The 12,500-nt window shown below is 44.4% G+C and overlaps 1 protein-coding gene across 1 annotated transcript in view; it reads right to left on the reverse strand.

Moving 5' to 3' along the window:
- Positions 1–12,500, reverse strand: part of dab1b (DAB adaptor protein 1b) — a gene marked incomplete at both ends in the record, with an annotated part of 33,134 nt that overhangs the window by 18,909 nt on the left and 1,725 nt on the right. Inside the window, one exon of the mRNA XM_084447162.1 lies at positions 18–157. Within this exon, the coding sequence (XP_084303288.1) occupies positions 18–157 (140 nt within the window). The remainder of the gene's footprint in view (positions 1–17; positions 158–12,500) is intronic.

Genomic DNA, 12,500 nt, shown 5'->3' on the forward strand with positions numbered 1-12,500 from the left:
CACACACACACACACACCTTGAGCTTCATCATGGAGTCCTGGCACAGCTTGTCCCCGCGCGCCGCCGTCACCTCATCAATCCCGATCAGCTTGGCCTTGTAGCGCACGCCATCACCACGGAAACGCTTAATCAGGCCCGCCTCACTGCGGTCCTGACCTGGGATGGGAAGAACGAGAGAGAGAGAGAGAGAGAGAAGGAGAAAGTGAAGAAAAAGAAGAGGAGAAATTCCAGGAAGATGGTACGTGTTGGTCTAGTTGGTTTCTGTAGGCGGGTCAATGGTGTCCTGTTTGAGCTCTCTGAGGTATGTACTGTACATAGGCTTAGTTTGAGATATAGAGATTTACTGTATAAGCTTAGTGTGATTGTGTCCGTGTGGGAGGGTGGGAAAACAAATACATTAAATATGAAATGTAGGCGAGGATTAAAAAATAAGACAAGAAAATGAAAACAAAAGAAAATTGAAAATGTACAAAATGAAAATGAGCATCGTGGCCAGAGCCTCCCGCCCCCCAGGGGTCTACTGGGAGGAATAACGGAACAAAACAGAAAACAATCGGAGCACGGAAAACAAGGATTCAGTGTCACCCGTCCCCGGCGCATAGGGGACGCATTCCTGAGGGACCGGGGGGGGGGGGTGGGTTACAGGGGGGGGGGGGTCCGCCCCCATACACATCGGCCGTTCCCATGGGTGCTCTTGGTGGTGACAAATCAGCATGAAAGGCTGCTATTGAGAGGCATCATCTCGGTCCAGCGGTCGCCCACAATCCCGCGGCCCCCCAGGGAGATGGATGGCTGGGGATCGGGTGGTTGGAGGCGGCGCTGGTGAGCTGGTGGTGGGTGGGTGGGAGGGGGGGGGGGCTAGTCTAGCTGTCCCACAGACCTACAGGCTCTCTCTGATAGTCTGGCCTCCCTGTCTGCCCCCCCCCCCCCCCCACCAACCCCGCCAGACAGCATAACACCATCTTGACAGTGACATTTTTCTCATTTTGCCCCCTCACCCTCCTGTCCGCCGCCAGCTTAATACCCCCCCACCCCCTCCACCCCCCCCCCCCCCACACAAACCTGCAGGAGCTGCTGCTGCCTGGCTAAGCCACACGGTGAATAACCCGTCTCTACAACAACCTCAACACCTGTATGTGGGTTGTCAGCGGCCCAGACACAAAGGGATGCTGGGTATTTCAAAAATCAAGGTCGCGGGCACCTTGGAGAATTTCCAACGCTATTTCAGGCCGTTGTCGTCTCCTCGTCGCACTCGATTCTAGGGCAGCCGCCTCCGACGTCGGTTACAGCCGAGGTGGGTTTTTAAGAGGCTGCCTATAAGCCGTGGGCAGGTCAAGCTTTAATATCCTGAACATGAAGCCGGCAAGTGGCGCAACAACACAGCCTACTACACCGAATAAGCTCATTCCACCTCTGGTACATACCTTTGGCCTTCCACTCATCTCACACATCTCACACAGAACACCTGCCTGTTTTGTGTGTGTGTGTGTGTATTTTCTTCGCTTCTGAATATTTCAGTAAAATGTCTCATCGCGGTTGGGCTCCTAGGGATACAAACGCGGTAGAGAAATAGTTTGCCGTGAGCAGAATAGCGCTCGGGTTCAAACGCCGAATCCCGCGTCCCGGTTATGCACACCACTCACTAATTCATGAAGATCCGACTCTCCAAAGGGAAAGTGGATTTGGAGAACGTCGAAGTCATTAAACCGTCTCGCTAAGTAAATTTCAAATCCGGGTGTTAATTCAAAAAGCCTGTTTTTCTTGTGGGAGGATGCCGAGCGTAAAAAAATATGACTTCAGCTTTCAGGAACAAACACAGTCCACTGACGTTATGTTAATAAGTTCAGCCATCATTCATTCAGCCATTTTAAAGCAGAGCCACTGTGCCTTAGGCTACCTCATCACATAGGCTACATGTGGCTGCTGGTAGCACTGGTTCCTATTGGAGGCTAGCCTACACTCAGCCACCCCAAACCCACTTTCGTGACGTTACCTTGCCATCATACTTCAGGAGACATTAAGAGATTCATTATGCAGACCCCCTTCCCCCCCTCCAACCCCCCCCCCCACCCCTCTCTCTGTGTGCTGAATGAGAACATTGACAGAGCGAGATGACCCCTACGATCCCGTACCTAGGCGCTCAGAGTTCAGATCACAGTGAGTGGATTCGGGGTCACTGATCAGCCCAGCCTGCGAGCTGTCTCCACAGGGGGGGGGGGGGGGGGGGCAGAGAGATGAGGTGTGACCCCTTACACACTCCGTCCTCCTGAAACCACTAACAAAGGCTGACCGCCCCTCCCAGGGATTCAAAACACAGCTTCCGTCAACTTACAAGCAAAGCTAACGGCGTCCTGGTCCAGATCCGAGCCATGAGGAAGCGTTTCTACACCAGACTGGGTCATCGGTAGGCTACAGATATAAGATAGTGGGAGCTCTCCAGGTAAGGGCCTCAGACCGGCCACGCTGGACCGTCTCAGTTAGATGCTAACACCGTGTTAGCCCTGTTGCGTGGAGTTTCAGGGCCTGACTGTGAAAAGGCTGTCGCGCTCCCTCGTCTTGACACGGAGGCGGGGAAAGTGACAGATGGCGCCAGATGGACGCTCATAAGTGCCCCTCCAGATACGAGAAATTGGCAAAGAGATATTTTCTTTGGTTGGGAATCACTGGCAGCCAGGCTATCTCGACCTTTGAACTCAAAAGATGCAGCAAACGTCTCTCCGCCGGAGTCACGTGATGTGATGTGTGTATGAGCTCATGAATCCACTATGGGAGCGTCTGCCAGGGTCTGTGAAGCATAACTGCGGTGTGATTTTATTTGTGTGTTTGCAGCGTATGATCCTATTCATCCATCAGTCGGTCTGTCTACAATCTGAGCGCTCTCTGTGTTTGGTTGGGTTGTCCTAGTGTGTGTGTGTGTGTGTGTGTGTGTGTGTGTGTGTGTGTGTGTGCGTTCGTGTCTGTGTGTGTCCTACCAAGCCTAAGAGAGAGAGAGAGAGAGACTGGGTTGTGGAGGCTCTGAGAGCAAATCTGCTCCAACCATCTGGCCGCCCCGTACATACGAACCCACCTTCACCAACATCAGCAACAGACACATGAATATACATTTACAAACATCAGCACACATCCTCTAACTTCCTCTATCGTCAGTACACATCCTCTAACATCCTCAAACATCCTCTAACATCCTCTAACATCCTCTAACATCCTCTAACATCCTCTAACATCCTCAAACATCCTCTAACATCCTCTAACATCCTCTAACATCACCAAACATCCTCTAACATCCTCTAACATCCTCTAACATCCTCTAACATCCTCTAACATCCTCTATCATCCTCTAACATCCTCTAACATCCTCTAACATCCTCTAACATCCTCTAACATCCTCTAACATCCTCTAACATCCTCTAACATCCTCAAACATCCTCTAACATCCTCAAACATCCTCTAACATCCTCTAACATCCACTAACATCCTCTAACATCCTGTAACATCCTCTAACATCCTCTAACATCCTCTAACATCCTCTAACATCCTCTAACATCCTCTAACATCCTCTATCATCCTCTAACATCCTCTAACATCCTCTAACATCCTCTAACATCCTCTAACATCCTCTAACATCCTCTAACATCCTCTAACATCCTCTAACATCCACTAACATCCTCTAACATCCTCTAACATCCTCTAACATCCTCTAACATCCACTAACATCCTTAAACATCCTCTAACATCCTCTAACATCCTCTAACATCCTCTAACATCCACTAACATCCTCTAACATCCTCTAACATCCACTAACATCCTTAAACATCCTCAAACATCCTCAAACATCCTCTAACATCCTCAAACATCCTCTAACATCCTCTAACATCCTCTAACATCCTCTAACATCCTCTAACATCCTCTAACATCCTAACATCCTCTAACATCCTCAAACATCCTCTAACATCCTCTAACATCCTCTAACATCCTCTAACCTCCACTAACATCCTAACATCCTCTAACATCCTAACATCCTCTAACATCCACTAACATCCTTAAACATCCTCTAACATCCTCTAACATCCTCTATCATCCTCTAACATCCTAACATCCTCTAACATCCTCAAACATCCTCTAACATCCTCTAACATCCTCTAACATCCTCTAACATCCTCTAACATCCTCTATCATCCTCTAACATCCTCTAACATCCTCTAACATCCTCTAATATCCTCTAACATCCTCTAACATCCTCTAACATCCTCTAACATCCACTAACATCCTCAAACATCCTCTAACATCCACTAACATCCTCTAACATCCTCTAACATCCTCTAACATCCTCAAACATCCTCTAACATCCTCAAACATCCTCTAACATCCTAACATCCTCTAACATCCTAATATCCTCTAACATCCTCTAACATCCTCTAACATCCTCAAACATCCTCTAACATCCTCAAACATCCTCTAACATCCTAACATCCTCTAACATCCTAACATCCTCTAACATCCTCTAACATCCACTAACATCCTCTAACATCCTAACATCCTCTAACATCCTCAAACATCCTCTAACATCCTCTAACATCCTCTAACATCCTCTAACATCCTAACATCCTAACATCCTCTAACATCCTCTAACATCCACTAACATCCTCTAACATCCTAACATCCTCTAACATCCTCTATCATCCTCTAACATCCTCTAACATCCACTAACATCCTATAACATCCTCTAACATCATAACATCCTCTCACATCCTCTAACATCCTCTAACATCCTCTAATATCCTAACATCCTCTAACATCCTCTATCATCCTCTAACATCCTCTAATATCCTCTAACATCCTATAACATCCTCTAACATCATAACATCCTCTCACATCCTCTAACATCCTCTAACATCCTTAAACATCCTCTAACATCCACTAACATCCTAACATCCTAACATCTTAACATCCTCTAACATCCACTAACATCCTCTAACATCCTCTAACATCCTAACATCCTCTAACATCCTCTAACATCCTAACATCCTCTAACATCCTCTAACATCCTCTAACATCCACTAACATCCTAACATCCTCTAACATCCTCTAACATCCTCTAACATCCTCTAACATCCTCTAACATCCTCTAACATCCTCTAACATCACCAAACATCCTCTAACATCCTCTAACATCCTCTAACATCCTAACATCCTCTAACATCCTCTAACATCCTCTAACATCCTCTAACATCCTCTAACATCCTCTTACATCACCAAACATCCTCTAACATCCTCTAACATCCTCTAACATCCTCTAACATCCTCTAACATCCTCTAACATCCTCTAACATCCTCTCACATCCTCTAACATCCTCAAACATCCTCTAACATCCACTAACATCCTAACATCCTCTAACATCCTCTAACATCCTCTAACATCCACTAACATCCTCTAACATCCTCTAACATCCTCTATCATCCTCTAACATCCTCTAACATCCTCTAACATCCTAACATCCTCTAACATCCTCTAACATCCACTAACATCCTAACATCCTCTAACATCCTCTAACATCCTCTAACATCCTCTAACATCCTCTAACATCCTCTAACATCCTCTAACATCCTAACATCCTTTAACATCCTCTAACATCCACTAACATCCTCTAACATCCTCTAACATCCTCTAACATCCTCTAACATCCTCTAACATCCTAACATCCTCTAACATCCTCTAACATCCTCTAACATCCTCTAACATCCACTAACATCCTCTAACATCCTCTAACATCCTCTAACATCCTCTAACATCCTCTAACATCCTCAAACATCCTCTAACATCCTCTAACATCCTCTAACATCCTCAAACATCCTCTAACATCCTTTAACATCCTCTAACATCCTCTAACATCCTCTAACATCCTCTAACATCCTCTAACATCCTCTAACATCCTCTAACATCCTCTAACATCCTAACATCCTCTAACATCCTAACATCCTCTAACATCCTCTAACATCCTCTAACATCCTCTAACATCCTCTAACATCCTCTAACATCCTCTAACATCCTCAAACATCCTCTAACATCCTTTAACATCCTCTAACATCCTCTAACATCCTCTAACATCCTCTAACATCCTCTAACATCCTTTAACATCCTCTAACATCCTAACATCCTCTAACATCCTAACATCCTCAAACATCCTCTAACATCCTCTAACATCCTCTAACATCCTCTATCATCCTCTAACATCCTCTAACATCCTCTAACATCCTCTAACATCCTCTAACATCCTCTAACATCCTCTAACATCCTCTAACATCCTCTATCATCCTCTAACATCCTCTAACATCCTCTAACATCCTCTAACATCCTAACATCCTCTAACATCCTCTAACATCCTCTAACATCCTCTAACATCCTCTAACATCCTCTAACACCCTCTAACATCCTCTAACATCATAACATCCTCTAACATCCTCTAACATCCTCAAACATCCTCTAACATCCTCTAACATCACCAAACATCCTCCAACATCCTCTAACATCCTCTAACATCCTCTAACATCCTCTAACATCCTCTAACATCCTCTAACATCCTCTAACATCCTCAAACATCCTCTAACATCCTCTAACATCACCAAACATCCTCCAACATCCTCTAACATCCTCTAACATCCTCTAACATCCTCTAACATCCACTAACATCCTCTAACATCCTCTAACATCCTAACATCCTCTAACATCCTCTAACATCCTCTAACATCCTCTAACATCATAACATCCTCTAACATCCTCAAACATCCTCTAAGATCACCAAACATCCTCTAACATCACCAAACATCCTCTAACATCCTCTAACATCCTCTAACATCCTCTAACATCCTCTAACATCCTCTAACATCTAACATCATCTAACATCCTCTAACATCCTCTAACATCCTAACATCCTCTAACATCCTCTAACATCCTCTAACATCCTAACATCATCTAACATCCTCTAACATCCTCTAACATCCTAACATCCTCTAACATCCACTAACATCCTCTAACATCCTCTAACATCCTCAAACATCCTCTAACATCCTCTAACATCCACTAACATCCTCTAACATCCTAACATCCTCTAACATCCTCTAACATCCTCTAACATCCTAACATCCTCTAACATCCTCTAACATCCTCAAACATCCTCTAACATCATAACATCCTCTAACATCCTCAAACATCCTAACATCCTCTAACATCCTAACATCCTAACATCCTCTAACATCCTCTAACATCCTCTAACATCCTCTAACATCCTCTAACATCCACTAACATCCTCTAACATCCTCTAACATCCTCTAACATCCTCTAACATCCTCTAACATCCTCTAACATCCTAACATCCTCTAACATCCTCTAACATCCTCTAACATCCTCTAACATCATAACATCCTCTAACATCCTCAAACATCCTCTATCATCCTCAAACATCCTCTAACATCCTCTAACATCCTCTAACATCCTCTAACATCCTCTAACATCCTCTAACATCCTCTAACATCCTAACATCCTCTAACATCCTCTAACATCCTCTAACATCCTCTAACATCCTCTAACATCCTCTAACATCCTCAAACATCCTCTATCATCCTCAAACATCCTCTAACATCCTCTAACATCCTCTAACATCCTCTAACATCCTCAAACATCCTCAAACATCCTCTAACATCCTCTAACATCCTCTAACATCCTCTAACATCCTCTAATGTCCTCTAACATCCTCTAAAATCCTCTTACATCCTCTAACATCCTCTAATGTCCTCTAACATCCTCTAAAATCCTCTTACATCCTCTAACATCCTCTAATGTCCTCTAACATCCTCTAACATCCTCTAACATCCTCTAACATCCTCTAACATCCACTAACATCCTCTAACATCCTCTAACATCCACTAACATCCTCTAACATCCTCTAACATCCTCTAACATCCTCTAACATCCTCTAACATCATAACATCCTCTAACATCCTCTAACATCCTCTAACATCCTCTAATATCCTCTAACATCACCAAACATCCTCAAACATCCTCTAACATCCTCTATCATCCTCTATCATCAGCACCTCGTCTAGCCCGCGCTCCAGAGAGGACTAGGGGGTGCAGTAGTGCAGCGGTGAACACAGAGAGGTGCTATAGAATGATGAATCGTCATAACCAATTACCCGGTTAACGAGGCCTTGGGCACATCGTCAATGTGGAGGAGGATGATACATTGATTAAACCCGAGTTACATACAGCACAACTATTGATGATGAATGGGACAATGGTTCTTTAGTAGTCCTAAACAGTACTAGCATCACTGGAATGAAAGGATTGGTCCAATTAGTCGGATGCCTCGTGATAAAATGGAAAACGGAAGCGATTTGAGACTGAGCCATTACCTAACCCTGATTGGAGGTTAGATTACCAGACATCTAGCTGAGGGTACTATGTGGCAGTATGGCTGCTATCATTTCTAGGGCATCTTTCAACCTCGCCAGTGCAAAAACACATGAGAGGTGACTGCAGATTTTACACTGTGTCTGTTTTTTTCAGTGAAGTGAATCTTTTTTCTTTTTTTTGCACAGATTACAGTTGGAGAGCAACAGTTGCTATGGAGATGGAGTGAAGTCACGCATGTGAAGCAGTTCCATGGATGGGCAGAGGAAGATTCAGCAGCAAAGACAGACAGACACACACACACACACACACAGACACACACACACACACACACACACAGACACACACACAGACACACACACAGACACACACACACACAGACACACACACAGACACACACACACACAAACAGACACACACACACACACACACAAACAGACACACACACACACACACAAACAGACACACGCACACATACTGTACACACAGACACACACACACACACAAACAGACACACACACACACACACACACATAGACACGCACACAAAGAGAGTATATTTTCAGTCGCGTGTGTTTGTTATTTCGTTCGTTGGTTCGTTCTTTGGTTCGTTCGTTGGTTCGTTCGTTGGTTCGTTCGTTGGTTCGTTGGTTCGTTGGTTCGTTCTCTAGTAGGATTAAGCAAAAACTACCAGACCGATTTTCACTAAACTCAGTGAGTGTCGGCTAAATGACTGTAACGTAATGTAATGTAATGTAATGGGTGTAGCGTGGTCTGAAGAAGGGCTTGCAGCCCGAAACGTCACCTCAGTGTCAATAAAACATCCTGGGAGCATATTTGTGGTGTGTAGACGTGTCCTGGTGTATCAGGGGCCATCTTAGAACCCACTACACTTTGGTGCAGATCCGAATCACTGGGCGGATACGCGGATGACATCAGAACCAAACTTGTCCCATTCCCCCTCACGTCATCTGTACTTCTCCTGCCAGGTTTAGCACACTGCCCCCGGTGGCTGAGTGGATAAGACACTGCTCTAAGAGTCCCGGACTCTAATCAATCTAATCGAGTCAATTCAGCTTTAGATGGATAGATATCAACTTATTTCTTTGCTGTTTCCGCAAATAATAGTATCTTATCTTTCTATACATGTGTAAAACAAAATAATATCTGATTCATGAAAAACAAATCAGATAAACATTGACTGACTGTATTATGAAAAATTAAATTAGCCTGGATCCTGTGGCATCACATATAATTCAAAAGTTGATGAGTCACTGGGCGGATACGTGAATTAAATCAAAACAAGGCCATTTCTTGGTGCATTTCTCTTCATGTCATATGTACGTCTGCCTGGTTTACCATACTGCTTGTTTTACCATTCTGCATTTTTATTTTATTTTTTGTTGTAATTTTAAAATTATTTTAATGGTATTGTTTCTTTGAAATCAGTTGTCATTGTGTTTACATGATTTAGAGTTCGTTTCCAACCAGGAAAGAGTTAGAGCTGGCGCTGTTTTCTTAATGTTTACAATGGGTAATGAGCTCTAGGGCGCGATAGAGACGAGAGATGTGTTCCAAGCGCTTTTTAGCGCCATGAGCTAAAGGCTTTTTTTGCAGTTTAAAAAAAGTTTAACTTAGAACTGTAGAAGGATATTCTGAGAATGAACGGTCGGGTTTTTGGCAAAACCGCAGAGACAGCGATCGTTAGCACTAGCTAACATTAGCGAGCTATCTTAACATGGCTATTTAATCTGCAGTCTGCAAAAACACAACGCTCATTGCTAATGTAGTTGTAAAACATCGGTAAACTAGCTAGCTCTAAACTCCAGCACTAGTGCACTTTACGCAGTTGTAAGTAGGGCTGGATTTAAAAAAATATATGAATCGATTCAGAATCGATTCTGAATCAAATGATTCAGAATTGATTCATGAATTCCAAAATCGATCTTTTATTTAATGAATGAATGAATAAATGAAGGAATGAATAGTTCATTCATTCATTCAATGATTAATTCATTCATTCATTTTTGGAAATCAATATCGATACACAGCCGTAGTATTGATGTGTTGCATAACTTGGCTGTCATGTAATTAAGATTACAGCTCAAAAACTAACCGAATCGATACTGAATCGAGTCGAATCGAATCGTGATAATCGATTCTGAACCTTGTGAATCGGAATCGAATCGATTCTTGAAGTTGGAATCGATACCCAGCCCTAGCTGTAAGCTTCACGCTGTTCAGCTACAGGTGGACACAGACTCATGTTTTCATCCATCTCTTGTTATGTAAAGGACTATGTGCTACATTGATTTGTATGAATGGTGCTATAGAAATAAAATGACAGTGAAATTGATTGACACACAGACACACACAGACAGACACTGACACAGACACATTACATTACAGTCATTTAGCAGACGCTTTTATCCAAAGCGACACACACAGACACACTGACACACACACTGACACACACCGACACACAGACACACTGACACACACAGACAGACACTGACTCACCACAGAGACACACTGACACACACAGACACACACAGACACTCAGATGCACACAGAGGCAGACACTGCTGTTAGGGTGCACGTTACTACTGGCCAGGGAACAGAACCGGTCCTGCAGACAGGCCGGAATGAAAGAGCTCCTCTCTGCTGTGTCTCAGCATGCATGTATGTTCTCGGAGTCTGTAAACGGGCCCATTAATGGTGCGTTCGTTTGTGGTCGGAAGTGGCAAGTCGCAAGTGGCAAAATACCTACCTCCGACCTGTGTGCATTCGAGCTATATACCATAATATCACAGTTACCTAGTTATATCTATATACCATTATATCACAGTTACCTAGTTATATCTATATACCATTATATCACAGTTACCTAGTTATATCTATATACCATTATATCACAGTTACCTAGTTATATCTATATACCATTATATCACAGTTACCTAGTTATATCTATATACCATTATATCACAGTTACCTAGTTATATCTAGTGCATTCGAGCAACTGGGGGCTGAGAAACATATCCGAATTTGCGACAAGGAAGTGCGAGTTCATGAGGTGTTTTATTTAATCATTCCTAGTAGCAAGTCGCAATTTGCCACCTCCCATTTATAAACGAACGCACCATAATATGACTTCTATTTCCTGGATACTGACAGAAAGGCACAGAGGCAGTCAGCACCCAGACCACCAACCTACGACTAGAGAGACCACCAACCCACACCTAGAGAGACCATCAACCTACAACTAGAGAGACCACCAACCCACACCTAGAGAGACCATCAACCTACAACTAGAGAGACCATCAACCTACAACTAGAGAGACCATCAACCTACAACTAGAGAGACCATCAACCTACAACTAGAGAGACCATCAACCTACAACTAGAGAGACCATCAACCTACAACTAGAGAGACCATCAACCTACAACTAGAGAGACCACCAACCTACAACTAGAGAGACCATCAACCTACAACTAGAGAGACCATCAACCCACGCCTGGAGAGACCATCAACCTACAACTAGAGAGACCATCAACCTACAACTAGAGAGACCATCAACCCACACCTGAAGAGACCATCAAGCCATGCCTGGAGAGACCATCAACCTACAGCTGGAGAGACCATCAACCTACACCTAGAGAGACCATCAACCCACGCCTGGAGAGACCATCAACCCCCGCCTGCAGAGCGTCCTTCGCAGCGCGGTGGTCATCTCTCTGAGGAGCTGCGCTGTATTACAGCGTCTCTGCATCATCAATCTCCACGCCGACGCCATTTTCCGCCTCTATGACTGTGAACAGGCCTCCGCGGCTCAGGTGATTAACATGCTAACGTCGGGCTGAATAGCCCCCCGCTCCGGTGAGCGCGGCGTCGCACGGCCTCGTGGGTAATAGGTCCTCCGCTCCGCTCCGCTATGCCCACAGCCCCTCCCTGACCAGTGACCACCCCTTCCTCCACTTAACTCAAATCGATGGGCTCTTCTCCAGACAGACTATTTATCTGAGAGATCCAAGGAGGGGGCCACTGAACAGACCGCAGAGACCCGGGCCCCTCCGCCCGACTGGGGGGGGAGA

This window comes from Borostomias antarcticus, assembly GCF_949987555.1.
Source record: "Borostomias antarcticus genome assembly, chromosome: 12".
Classification (NCBI taxonomy): Eukaryota; Metazoa; Chordata; class Actinopteri; order Stomiiformes; family Stomiidae; genus Borostomias; species Borostomias antarcticus.